This window comes from Furipterus horrens, unplaced genomic scaffold (assembly GCF_987537825.1).
Source record: "Furipterus horrens unplaced genomic scaffold, mFurHor1.1.pri manual_scaffold_15, whole genome shotgun sequence".
Classification (NCBI taxonomy): domain Eukaryota; kingdom Metazoa; phylum Chordata; class Mammalia; order Chiroptera; family Furipteridae; genus Furipterus; species Furipterus horrens.
Genome location: NW_028327185.1, coordinates 14,611,709 through 14,624,165, shown reverse-complemented (window position 1 = coordinate 14,624,165; position 12,457 = coordinate 14,611,709). Strand labels below are relative to the sequence as shown.

Here is a 12,457-nt window from a genome sequence, read left to right as displayed (position 1 = left end):
TGCTTTAAGGCAGAAAAGTCTTCTTAACCAGTTCATTCATTAGAGACGTGAGAGATATATTTTTTTTAATTTTTAAATTATTTATTTGTTTATTTATTTATTTTTAGAGAGAGGGGAAAGGAGAAAGAGAGGGAGAGAAACATCACTGTGTGGTTGCCTCTCACTCGCACCCCCAACTGGGGACCTGACATGCAACCTAGTCATGTGCCCTGACTGGGAATCGAACCAGCGACCCTTGGCTCACAGGGCGACGCTCAATCCACTGGACCACAGCAGCCAGGGCGAGAAATCTTTACCTGTGCTTTAGAGATCAAATTTTCCCGAGATGGGGTGGGAATAGTTGCCATGCTTGACTTAACTGCTAAAAAGGTTGAACTCCTAACTTTTCTATGTGCTTCTCTTGAAATACCACCATTGTATAGCCCAAGTCCTGCCTAAACCATAGTAAGTGGTGGGGTCATTAGACCATGTAAAGCTTTTATGTACTTGAACTCAGAAACTGACCCATAGTTTTACTAGAAGCTCCTGACTTGGGGATACTTGCCTGAGGGTTTCTCTTCTTGGTCCTCCATTGCCTTCATTTCTGTATAAACCCATGATTTGAAATTGCCTGTAAGGATGGGCTTTTGAGGGCTGACAATTTGTGAAAGATAGTCTTCAAAATAACCAATCATATTTGTGCAAGGGTCATTGTTTCTGCATCATATTCTTTAAATAGGGTTATTATGTTCTTCCAAGTCATGTTTCTATCAGCTAGGGTTTCAATCTAGCTTCAGTGGCAGCCCAAAGTTGTCCTGAATTAAATCTTCTTGAGGGAGGACATCCATAAACTTTGATTTCTTTGCATTTTATGGATTCCTTTTACAAAGACCTATGGACATATAATTAAACCTTTCTGAAACTATTCACAGTGTTTAAATTATAGCCCATGCACAAAGTTCTATCAAGTTTCTTCCATTTTCTTGTGGCAGTTTTATAAACTAGCTAACAGACTCCACTACTGATTTCTCACCAATGTTGGTAAACTTTTCATGAATGTAAATTTGCCTGGTCGTTAATAGACATTGATAACAGACCTCTTAAAAAACAAAAACAAACAAACAAAAAAATTAGAGTCTGGAATGCCTTGCTGGATGCAAAAGCAAGCAGGTAAGATCCATATCCCAGCTGAAAAACATTTTGTGTCACTAATCCAATCCTTCAAGGGAGTCAGGTTTCTTACCTGGGGCCCATGGATGAGTTTCAGAGGCTAGTCTGTGAAATGTCCTCAAATTCAGTGCAAATGTTTCCAATGTAACAGTGTTTATGGATTTTTCACTTAACTTACCAAAGGAAGTTGTGTGACATATGTGGATCGGTGTAATATTGTGGCCTCTGGCATCAAGAGTGCTTGGATTTTTTAACCAAACCCCCACCCCCACCCCCAGCTTGGCTGTGTGACTTTCAATAAGTCACTTACCTTCTCTTTGCCTCAATATTCTCAAAATTATAGAAATGATCTTATAAGGGTGCCTGTGAGGATTAGATATATTTTATGGGCACTTGAAGACCATAATACAGTGGCAGACCCTTGGGAAGCACTCACTAAATATTAGTAATTACCGTCAAGTTCTCAAAGGAATTTGTTACTGTCAAAGAGTTAAGAGTCACCAACCTAAGGCATTTTTAGAATTATACTTAAAAAAATCAGTTCTTCAGTTGGGAAGTCACACTAGAACCTAATTCTAATAGAATATTGATTAGCAAAACATAGAGACGCATATTTGTAATGAGACAGAAGGACCTGTAGATAGTCCTGAAAATGTGGACGTCCAGTTTGTTTGTTTTTTCCATAGGAGTAAAGGGATGCACCTGCGCCTGGATTAGTCCCCAAACTGGACATTTGCAACCTGTGCCTGGCTATTGTACCATCCAAACTTGTCTTGAAGCTCTGAACTTAACCTCCAGGGCAAGAGTTTAAATTGTAGCTCTACATTTGTTGACACCCTCTGAGCAGCTTCTTTTTCAGTTATCACAAAAGTCAAAGGTTACAAAAGCAACGAGATTCGGCATCTTTTAATGAAAGGTAAAACAACAATATAAACATACACAAATTTACAGAGAAGGAATCAACTTTAATCCATTTGGAGTAAAAGGTGTTTCTTATTTAAATACAGTATAAAAATAAATGCAAGAAACATTAACTGAGAATGTATAGACAATGGACAAATATATGAGCTTGTTTATGACTGTGAATACACTGGTGAAGTGAGACCGTCTGTGCTAATCGGTTGATTGACAAATGTGAAGCCATATGTATACTTATTAATATATGCTTTTTTTTTCTTTCACAATTCCTCCAGTTTGTGATGGATTGAATTTTTAGTGAGCTGTGTGTCTAGCAGAAGCTTTAAGAGAGAGTAGAAGGGGGTGGGGGATGGGGGGAGTAAAAGGTTTACTTCACTTGAACTTGATTAAAAGGAAAAGACACAGATCCAGCTTGGTACAAGGAGGAAGTAAGCAGACAACATGTTGAGACGGAGGCATTGAGACAGTAGAGTCCCTTGCAGATGGCAATGCCTTACTGCACACAAAGGAAGAACAATTCAGGTCCTTTGCTCATGCAACATCTTGGTCTAATGTCCTCTGTTTCAGGGAACAACACAGACTACAAAGTATGTGCAACGACCCAGTCTGCTTCCATGCTACAGGATGTCCTTTTAGTTAGACTGAACAAGACTTGTTAATCTCTTTGATGTGAGAGATTTCCCCTGGGAAAAAAATATAAACAAGGGTAAAAAACAGTATGATCACTGAAAAACCTACTTATAAATAACATCTACTTGTTACAGCTTATTTCTGAGCAAGGGTGGTCACAGAACCCTTTAGGTGCATCTTAGTTCAAACTTCATGACCAGCACCCTCCCACCAACACATCAAACAAAAGGATCTTCCCTCTCTCCCCACTCCCACCCACCTCCTCCCCACTGCGAACAGACTGATGGGTTCATAGCACAGATCATGAAACATGTCCAGAAGCGTTCCATCGAGGCTCAGCAATAATACAACACCTAAGTTAGCAACTGGTAATGAACAAGTTACAGCAAAACTAGTAGGCTTCTCTGAAAGATAGCAATGTGAATGCATTCTTGTTCAATTGCTGGCGTTAGTGATGCTTTACCAATATTTAGATTGCATAGGGTGTAATTTAATTAAATAAAGTGAATTTTCAATGGGGTAGCTGGTGGAAACTCAAGACTGATTCCGTCCCTTATCTTATAGAGCAATGGAGATAAAGGCACCAATTAAACATCTAAAGATAAAAATCTCTTTACTCCTTTCTTCAAACTTGAGGCATCTACCTGTGCTCTCCCACCTGATTTCCTCCAACCTCAACCCCAGAAGTATCCCATATATTGTGATTCCACATATTGTATTAATACCTAGAATACACATTCATTTTGGGGGGAAATCTCGAAAGCTAAAACTGCCCCTGTTAATTACAAGTACTCTAGAGCAGTAAGACATGCAAAACTGATCAGAATAGCAGATTGTCAATTTCGGTTGCATCTCTTGTTGTATGTTCTAGTATAAGATAGATGGTCCACTGGTTGAGTGGAATTTGTACCTTTCAGAGGTTAAAATAATAAGAGAAAATAAAAAGATTTTTAAAAAAACTATAATATATTAGTAACAAATTAGTCAAAGCAATAGTGTTGACTTGCTACCTGATGTGGCACCGAGTTTAATGGAGGGGTGAGGTGGTGTTGGGAGAAAAATCATCACACATGGCCACATTTTGGAAAAAAGAACACTATGTTTAAGAAATGACTAATAATTTTAAAATCAAGCTTTCTCTACACCCTGTATGGGAAACTCACAAGGGCCCTTTTGCTGACGTCAGTAGTGAATGAAGATCAAGCACCACTTCCTTTTAACTGGGGGGAAAGAATTCACAACTTGGGTTTCAGTAAGTGACAGCAGAAGATGCCAGAGTTTAGCAAAGGTCTTTCTCACTCAGGCATGCTTTCATTACTTTATGGGGTGGGGTGGGGTAATAGAAGAAAAGGCAGGATGTTAACAATATACCCTACTTTACATTATGTATCGGCCTTGTAAAGAGAATATTTTGTTTCTTCTCGAAAGCACTTCTGGGCTTGTTAACTCATCCATAAAATGGGGGCAATAATAGTATCTACTTTAAAAGATTTTCTGAAGAATAATACAAGTAAACTGCTTTAAACTATTCTTCAAATATTTTAAGTACCCTGTTTATGTTCGCTATTGTCTCATTATTTTATTACTGTTATTATGATTACTGTTATACGATTTCATTAAGACACAGAGACCCAAAGTCGCTATTTTGACTCTGATAAGGGCTGAGGATTGTTAATGAATGGAAAGCTGCAATTATACTACTCTTCCACCCTAAACTTGAGCAGGAGGTTCATTAAACAATGTTGGAATAAAAAAAGTTTTCTATACTTGAAGCCTATACTATATTCTACATTTATGACTGTATTCTCTTGTGCTATTAATATAAACATTTGACTATGAGTGCATATATATTCATTCTGAAGCTAAATAATATATTTTTAAGAAGTGCTTACTGTTTCTAATGCCACTATGGGAATAGACAGAACTACATATTGGTTGAGGCATAAGAGGGGATTTTTATATCATAGAGGAGGGGGGAAGATATTAAAACTATTTCTTTTAAAAACCACAGATTAATGTAATTTAGTTCAAACTATTGGGAAAAAGAATGAAATAGTTATATTGAAACAGGAAGCAATTTGAACTCAGATACAATCATTTTTTGTTTGAACTGTGGAAACTACTGTAAATTTTGCAAATGTAATAAATAGTAACACAGTTTTCTTTCTCCATTTTATTTATTTTTATTTTTTGCAAATATCTTTGAAGCTATTAGTACTTGGCCTGGTATGGGCTTCATTCATTAAAAAGGGAGTGAGGTACAAGTTTAGCTTGATAGGATGTTGACCCAGGAGATAATTATAAAATCCTCATTCATGGAAGCCCATAGAAAAACAGCCCTACAGTAAACTGAGGGGCTTGTGATAATAGAAAAACAGATGAACAGAAATGGGAAAACGTATGCATACATCTTAATATAGTCACACAGTAAAACATTCCATGTGAAATGGACTTACCAAACATGTATAAGGAATTGTTTTGCAGTGTTTTGAGACAGCTAAGGGCAAATATGAGTACAACTCACGGTAAAAAGAACTTAAGGACCCCACTCTGGGGCCAAAGTACATGGAGTGGATGACGAATGAGTCATCTACACTTGAAGACTAGGTCGCTTGGATCTGTCTGTAAACGCTGTGTAAATCCTGGCTTGTTCAGCGCCGGACAGAGAAATACATGGGCGCTATCCTAGTACACGAAGAAATATCGGTTGCTCACTCTATTGGAAAATCATAAATTACAAAAAACATTGATCTTTTTTCTTTTGGGTAGGAAAGGAAAGAGAGAGTGCGGCACACGTAGGTTTACAACTGTGGGCATGCAAAACACAGGAGTTTATTCTTGTATGATTACTTATTTATTATTTTCCATTCGAACAACTGGAAGCCTACTTTTGCCTCGCCCTGTATTTCCTTGAAGGCTGTACGGAATCAGCCCCTGACAGTGATCTTTTCTTAATTTGTCTAAATTGAAGGACTTGAGAAACTTTTATAGCTAAGTTCTAAAGTCTTGATTTTGGAAACTAAAAGCGTTAAAATACCCTTACCAATAGTATTTTTTACCACATTGTTTACAATTGAACTCTGTACGAACAATATTTATTTGGAATCAAATGACTGTGTATTTTTTATATAATTTATATCCTTTTTTTTTTGCCAGATTCTAAAGGAAATAGGTTACACTAGAAACAGAAATCTGTAGAGAAAGACAAAGACAGAAACTTGGAACACAACAAAAGAAAAACTCAGGATCCTTTGAGATTCTGTCACACTGTCTCTAGTTAGTGGACAAAATGCTAGATAAAGAAACACATAATCAGTTTCAGGACAGAATAAACCTCAGAATACACAGCGTCTAACTTCCAGAACAGCTATCCTATAAACAGAGGACTCTCTAGTGTCTCCCAATAAAACAACTTCCACCAAACCAACTCCTTTCGTACCTTTATATGCTGCAGAGAGATTTTGTTGTAATTAGGAAAATAACACGCACGCCCATAAGAAAACTACCTATGTGTGTGCTCTTCACTTTCCCAAGTGAACTATCAGCAGTTATGAATTTTACCTGATTTAAAATAACTTTCTTGGGCTTAAAGCAGTAGGAGTAAGTTGTGCAGACACGAATGCATAGAGGAAGGAGAGAGAAGCCACATTTGCTTGGGTGACTACCCCCCTTGGTTAGCTGGTACTGTCCTTCCCAATCTGCAGGCCACTAAGCAACCAAGGGGAAATGAAGGGGCAGGTTTTTAGAAGAGAGCCTTGGAAGAGCTTAAAGGGAAGAGCAGGGGATTGTCAGCATCTTTTGGACTTTTAAAAGAAATGTTAACCTCCACTCTCGTATTCCCTTCCAGTTCCTAGTGTTTGTTGCCTGCTACTGTCTCCTCCTTTCTCCCACATGTTCCTGAAGATTCAGAAGCACCTTTTCTGTGTTCTGCTCCTCTGACTGGAAGCCTTCATGCCGGTCCTTCTCTGAACCACAGCTGAGGTTATCAAGTCCTTGATCCCTCTTTTTGGTTCTACCTTTTTGTAATTTTTATTTTTTTAATTAATTTATTTACTTTATCTTCACCATGGACATGCTTATTGATTTTGGGGGTGGGGGAGAGACAGAGAGAGAGAGACAGAGAGAGATGTGAAAGAGAAACATCGATCGGTTGCCTACTGGTGACTGAACCCACAACCCAGGCATGTGCTCTGACCAGGAATCAAACCTTTGACTTTTCAGTTCATGGCATGATGCTCCAACCATACCAGCTAGGGCTCTTGTTCTACCTTTATTCTCTCTCTCCTTCAGGGCTGGTGGTCCCGGCTGTTTAGTAGGTAGGTCTCTTGCTTAGGTCTTAACTCTTTTTTCCTGCTTACTCTGTGCTGCTTTAAGAAACACCATTATAATTTACATGAGGAAGCTACTAGGGAGCTAGTTCTGTTTATTAAACAGTTAATTTTCGTGAGAAGAATGAACCAACATTGGTGCACATGCTAGTGGCATCCCCAACTTAGTTATTCCTGCTCATATCTATCCTCCTGTAAACTACAAGCTTCCTAAGAGTAGGTCTATGAATTCTCAGTTAGAGAGCAAAGTGCTGGACCCATAGTAGGTGCTCAGCGACTGTTTTTACTTTGTTGGACCAAAGAATCCAGTAGTGCTTGGTTACAGGGGAGCTTTTGGGTTACAAACTTGTCACACAGAGCCCCCAGGATGGTCTCCAGCTACACAAGTAGCTGGGACCTCATAGCCACTGGCATAAAACAAAGGCCTCGGGTCTATGAGAAGGATGCTTTGGGAAATGTTACTGAAACTTCTGCCTCTGGCATGTGTAGCAGTGCAGGGGACGTTTCCCACTGGGAGCTGTCTCTTCAGCAACCTAAAAGCACCCCTTAGGACCCCCTGGGTTGTACTGGATGCTCTTGGACCAAAAACCACTGTGCAATTCACAGCTTATACAACCTGAATGGCGATTTAAGAACTAATGATGGTACTAGGGGAAAATAAAGATGTATTGTCCAAGCTAAATAGGCTACATAGTGTGATACATTTCATAACAACCAATTTATAGCTTGCTGCAGTGGCCCCAAAATTGCTTTCTCAGATGAGTTATCACCACAGGCAGCTTCAGTTTCAATAAAACAAGATGGGTAACCATATATATCAACAACAAAATGATAAATGAGATGAGTTTCAGGTGCATGAGAGAAAAAAGAGGAGAAAACAGCCCAGCCTCGTCCAGACTCACTTTATGTGTTTACTGTTAATATCTATGGTAGGGAAACACAATGACAAGTTTATAACTTATATTTACTTACGGTGCTCTAGGAATTTTCTAACATAGTTTATCTATATGACTATACCTGTAATCTCAAGTAATAAAACCTACAGCACTCAACCGGAAAGGAATATGCACAAAGTCCTCCTTAAGTTGGGCAGACATGAAACCAAAGTCTTCCTTTTCACAGTTCCTGATCTGCTTGTGGTTCATGACGGATGCCTACGTGAAGCCAAAGATTTGCTTCACTAGGCGTGATGTTTATGTAAGTGGAGGATCTCACTGACTCAGTGGAGGTCTTACTAAACTGCAGCTTCACTAGTATAAATACAATCTAGAAAAGGACCTTTCTGAATACTCTAAGGTTTGTTTCTTTTTCATTGTGGAAGAAAAGGCTATCAAGGGACATGAAAGTCAAGACAGGCCAGGTAAGACCATGTAAGGAGGCAGTGAAAGCAATTACCATTCTCCTCAGAGTAAAGACCAATTGGGGAGGGAAGCCCGTTATTAATGTGTAACACGAATAAAGTGATTTTGGAAATCAGAAACACAAAGTCTGATCCCTACCTTCTACAAGGAGTTATTTTTTCCTCTGTTGGGTTAGAGAAAAAGTAAAGATGGGAGAGAGAAAAAGAGACATCTTTTATAATTTTGCATTCCATGTAACCAAGCAGTTCAAGTGGTTATACATATAAGAAAAAAGTCAATATTTAACTTTAAGGATGTCCACCACACTTTGATCTATAATGGCAATATGTAAGTAAATAAATATCTTAATGTTCATCAACAGAGGACTGAAAAAATATATCATGGCCATGTCCATTCGGAGGAATTTTAGGTAGTCAATGATTAGAGTGATGGAGGAGAATATGGAAGACGTGACATGGAAGATAGATACGATGCAATTTTAGCAAATAAAGCATACTTCAAAAGCATATTTAAAGCACAATCCCATTTCTTTAATTTTTATATATATTTGTGCACAGTGCTAACTGCTGCTATTTTTGGGTAGAGAGATTGCAGATGAAGAAACTGAGGTTCAGCAGATTAACTGACTAAAAAAAAAATCATATGTGGAAAAAGCACGGGACTAGGTTTCATCCTAAATATTAACCCTTCAAGCTTACGAGCCTGGGCTCATTTTACCACATTTTGCTGCTCATATGAAATCTGCATAAACTGTATTAGTCAGAAACTCCATAAGGAGTTTTCACTCCAAACAAGTTACAGGATTTTATATGTACATGTGTTCTAAAGAATATGTATACTGATGAGTTCCAGCATTGAGTATAGATTTGTTCCCAAAAGATCAACTGATTTCAGAGACAGCTCAGTCCTTTTGTTAAAATTCTTTCACAGAGGTTGCACAATTTCTGGTAATTTGTTGCATCTCCAGAGTTTACCTTACAGGTCCAATGCACCAGCATAAGACCACCAGAGCAGAGGGGGTCTGCTGATTCTTTTAAAGGTTCTGTAGAGAACTATCTTTATTGAGATAAGGTGTATATTTTTTCTCCGAAAGAGGTTAGCTTAGGTGAGTTCCTGGGAGTTCAGCATTAACAGTCTCTAATTCTCATTCTTACCGTTCTAGCCCAGAGCCAGGCTCATTTAATTTCTGCTACACACCAACTAAGAAGAGGTGGTAGGGCAGTTGGTACTTGATTATGGATTTTGATTGAAGGTGTGATTGATAAACACTCCCAGCCTGTTTTTATGCTTATATACTGTCTATTCTCCCATTAGGCTTATGTGGGCAGACAGATGCTATTTTAATTTAATGGTTGGAAAATTGACATAACAACTATTCCAATCAGTGAATCGTATGAATTTTGTCAAACGAGAATGAAGTCAACTAAATAAAAATAACATTTAAAGTCATGAGAGGACATAGCAACCCCTGAAAGACCTTCAGAGACTTCTCTGATGATAAGGAAATTTTAAAAAAGAGCAAACCACAGGAGAAGAGATTTCTTGAGATACAAGCCAAGGTGAAGGTATAACAATTATGTGAGTCATTATTATCCCTCCATTGTTGGGCATAATGAAAAGAAAATAAGTAGTCTCTAGAGTAATAAGTTTAAAATTAGAAAAATTTGCTTCCAGTCCTGGTTCTAACATTCAAAAATTGTGGTATCGGTGAAGCGACCTTATCTCATTATCCCTCACTTTGCTCCTGGGTAATAGGGTGGGGATGCCAGCCACCTCCCAAGATTGTCGTGTATGTAAACAACAGAACAAAACACACAAAAAGGAACAAGTGTCCTTGGAACATTGTAAAATGCTATGCAACTGTTAGCTGTTTATTATAATTATTTCCTAAAGTGACCAAGAGTTTATTAGTCTCAATAACCAACAGACGTTCCAATGGTACTGGGAAGATCTGTCTAGTAGGACATTTTAACTGGTATGTGAGACTCTTGTGATGCTATTTTAATGCTAGAACATGTAAACAAACTTCTACAAATAGACACTAATTAAAAATGGACCAAGTAGAAGTAGTTTATCAACCTCTTACACATCATACATTTTGTTTATATTACTGGGTACCCTAACAATTAAGGTCTATACCTTCTACATGTTCCCAAGACAAAGTACATGTTGGGAATACAGTTGGCACTCAATGTGTACATTTTTAATGAAGATGTAGATGATTAATCCCCACTTCCCCTCGTTTCTTATCAATCCTTTCTTAAACTTTGTGGTGTGTGACAATGTGGCGCTATTTTAAAAAATTAAAGTAGTTACAATGAAGTGGTATATTGTTCTCGGTGTACAACAGTCATTCTGCGTTTATATACCTTGCAATGCAAGCACCACAATAATCTAGTAAGCCCCTGCCATCATACAAAGTCATTATGATATTATTGGCTATATTCCCTGTGCTATACATTATTTCCCAGTAACTTAGTTTATAACTATAACTTTGTACCGCTTATTCCCCTACTTCTTTTCCACCCATCCCCCACCCACCAAAAATGAAAACACTAATTTGAAAATGTATTTGCACCCCAATCTTCACTGTAGCAATATTTATAATAGCCAAGATATGATAGCAACCTAGGGGTCCATTGATAGAGGAATGGATAAAGAGGTGGGAGATATATGTGCAACATACATATAATATTTATGTAATATATAACAGTATAATATAATATATAATAAAATACTCTTCAGCAATAAAAATAATGAAATCTTGTCATTTATGACAACACAGTTGAACCTAGAAGGTATTATGCTAAATGAAATTAGACAGAGATACACAAATACTATATGACTTTACTTATATGTGGAATCTAAAGAAGTCAAAACAAATCAATAAATATGGTGCTATTTTAGGAGATGGGGAAGTTGGTCATAATCAGGGATGGTGTTGGAGGAAAGATAACCATTCTGCTTCCCCTTTCCATCTTCCTTAACTCGCATTATTATTTTTAATTATACCACAGAGACTTCCACTGTAGTCTCAGGAACAATATTCTGTCAGCATTACATTAGGAGAGGATGACTTTGAAACAATTCTTAAACAATGTACTGAGCACTGTACAACTTTCTCCACCAAAGTCTAGAGGCATTTCTTTTATGTTATCTTCCCACAGTGACTTCTGAGGTATCTTTAGGAAAATTTTACGTTAAAGGTCAGAGATTCCACTAGAGCCAGCCAAAATTTTGTGAAGTTTATCATGCAATTAATTTCCGGAGTCCTTCATTTCTCAGCCCTTTAATTTATGCAATCACATTGAATGTTCCAAGTATATACTGCTTTTTAGACTTTCAAATACTCTGCGCACAGTCACAAGTGGCAATGCATAAACAGAACTGATTAACATTCCCCACCACAAAAATCTTTGAAGGAAACTAAAAACAAAAACCATATCGTTGCCGAATCCAATTTGTTTACATGTCAATACACACAACTCCACTTAACTAGCCATCATAGCAAAAGCCACAACACACACACACACGCACACATACACACACACAGCAGCAGCAGCATGGAGCTAATCACACAACTCAACAGACGATGCAGACAGACTTGAGTATAAACCAAGATTTTTCTACCTCTTTTCATAACAGGTTAGTGCTGGCCCTCAGTGTTGGTGTACAGTTTTTATGGCATGGGAAAATAGGGATGTTTCTGCCCTATAAAAATAAATGTGTTGAAGGCTTTAGTTGGAGCTTACACAATGTCAGAAAGTTCCAAAGGCACTGGTACAATACAAAGAAAAGAAAATAAGAAAGAATCCCACAAACAAATATATCACCAAAACACACGGCAAGCTACTCAGAAAACAGTGGTATAAAAACTACTAATCTCCTGAATGACTGAGTCATGGAATCATTTTCAACAGTTTTCTGAAAAATAAAGAATAACAGAGGCATGGTGGTGGGACTTTGGGAGGGCATATCTCATCACCGACCACCACTTACACCAAATCTTTGGCCTTAAAGTGCTGACTAGGTCATTTTGTCTCTGCAGAAGTAGAAAGCACATAACCCTCA

The 12,457-nt window shown here is 37.9% G+C and overlaps 1 protein-coding gene across 6 annotated transcripts in view; it reads right to left on the bottom strand.

The window, feature by feature from the left end:
* Positions 1-2,051: 2,051 nt before the first annotated feature.
* The window catches only part of RGS7 (regulator of G protein signaling 7), a 300,375-nt gene continuing 289,969 nt past the window's right edge, over positions 2,052-12,457 (bottom strand). For 3 of the 6 annotated variants that reach the window (XM_090263546.1, XM_090263550.1, XM_090263547.1), the window contains 2 exons: positions 12,017-12,097; positions 2,052-2,750 (listed from right to left, as the gene is read on the bottom strand). In XM_090263546.1, the coding sequence (XP_090119672.1) occupies positions 12,023-12,097 (75 nt within the window). In that variant the 3' untranslated portion in view covers positions 2,052-2,750; positions 12,017-12,022. Of the gene's footprint in view, positions 2,751-8,524; positions 8,550-12,016; positions 12,098-12,457 lie in introns of all 6 variants that reach the window. The other 3 variants (XM_090263548.1, XM_090263551.1, XM_090263549.1) reach the window with 3 other exon arrangements.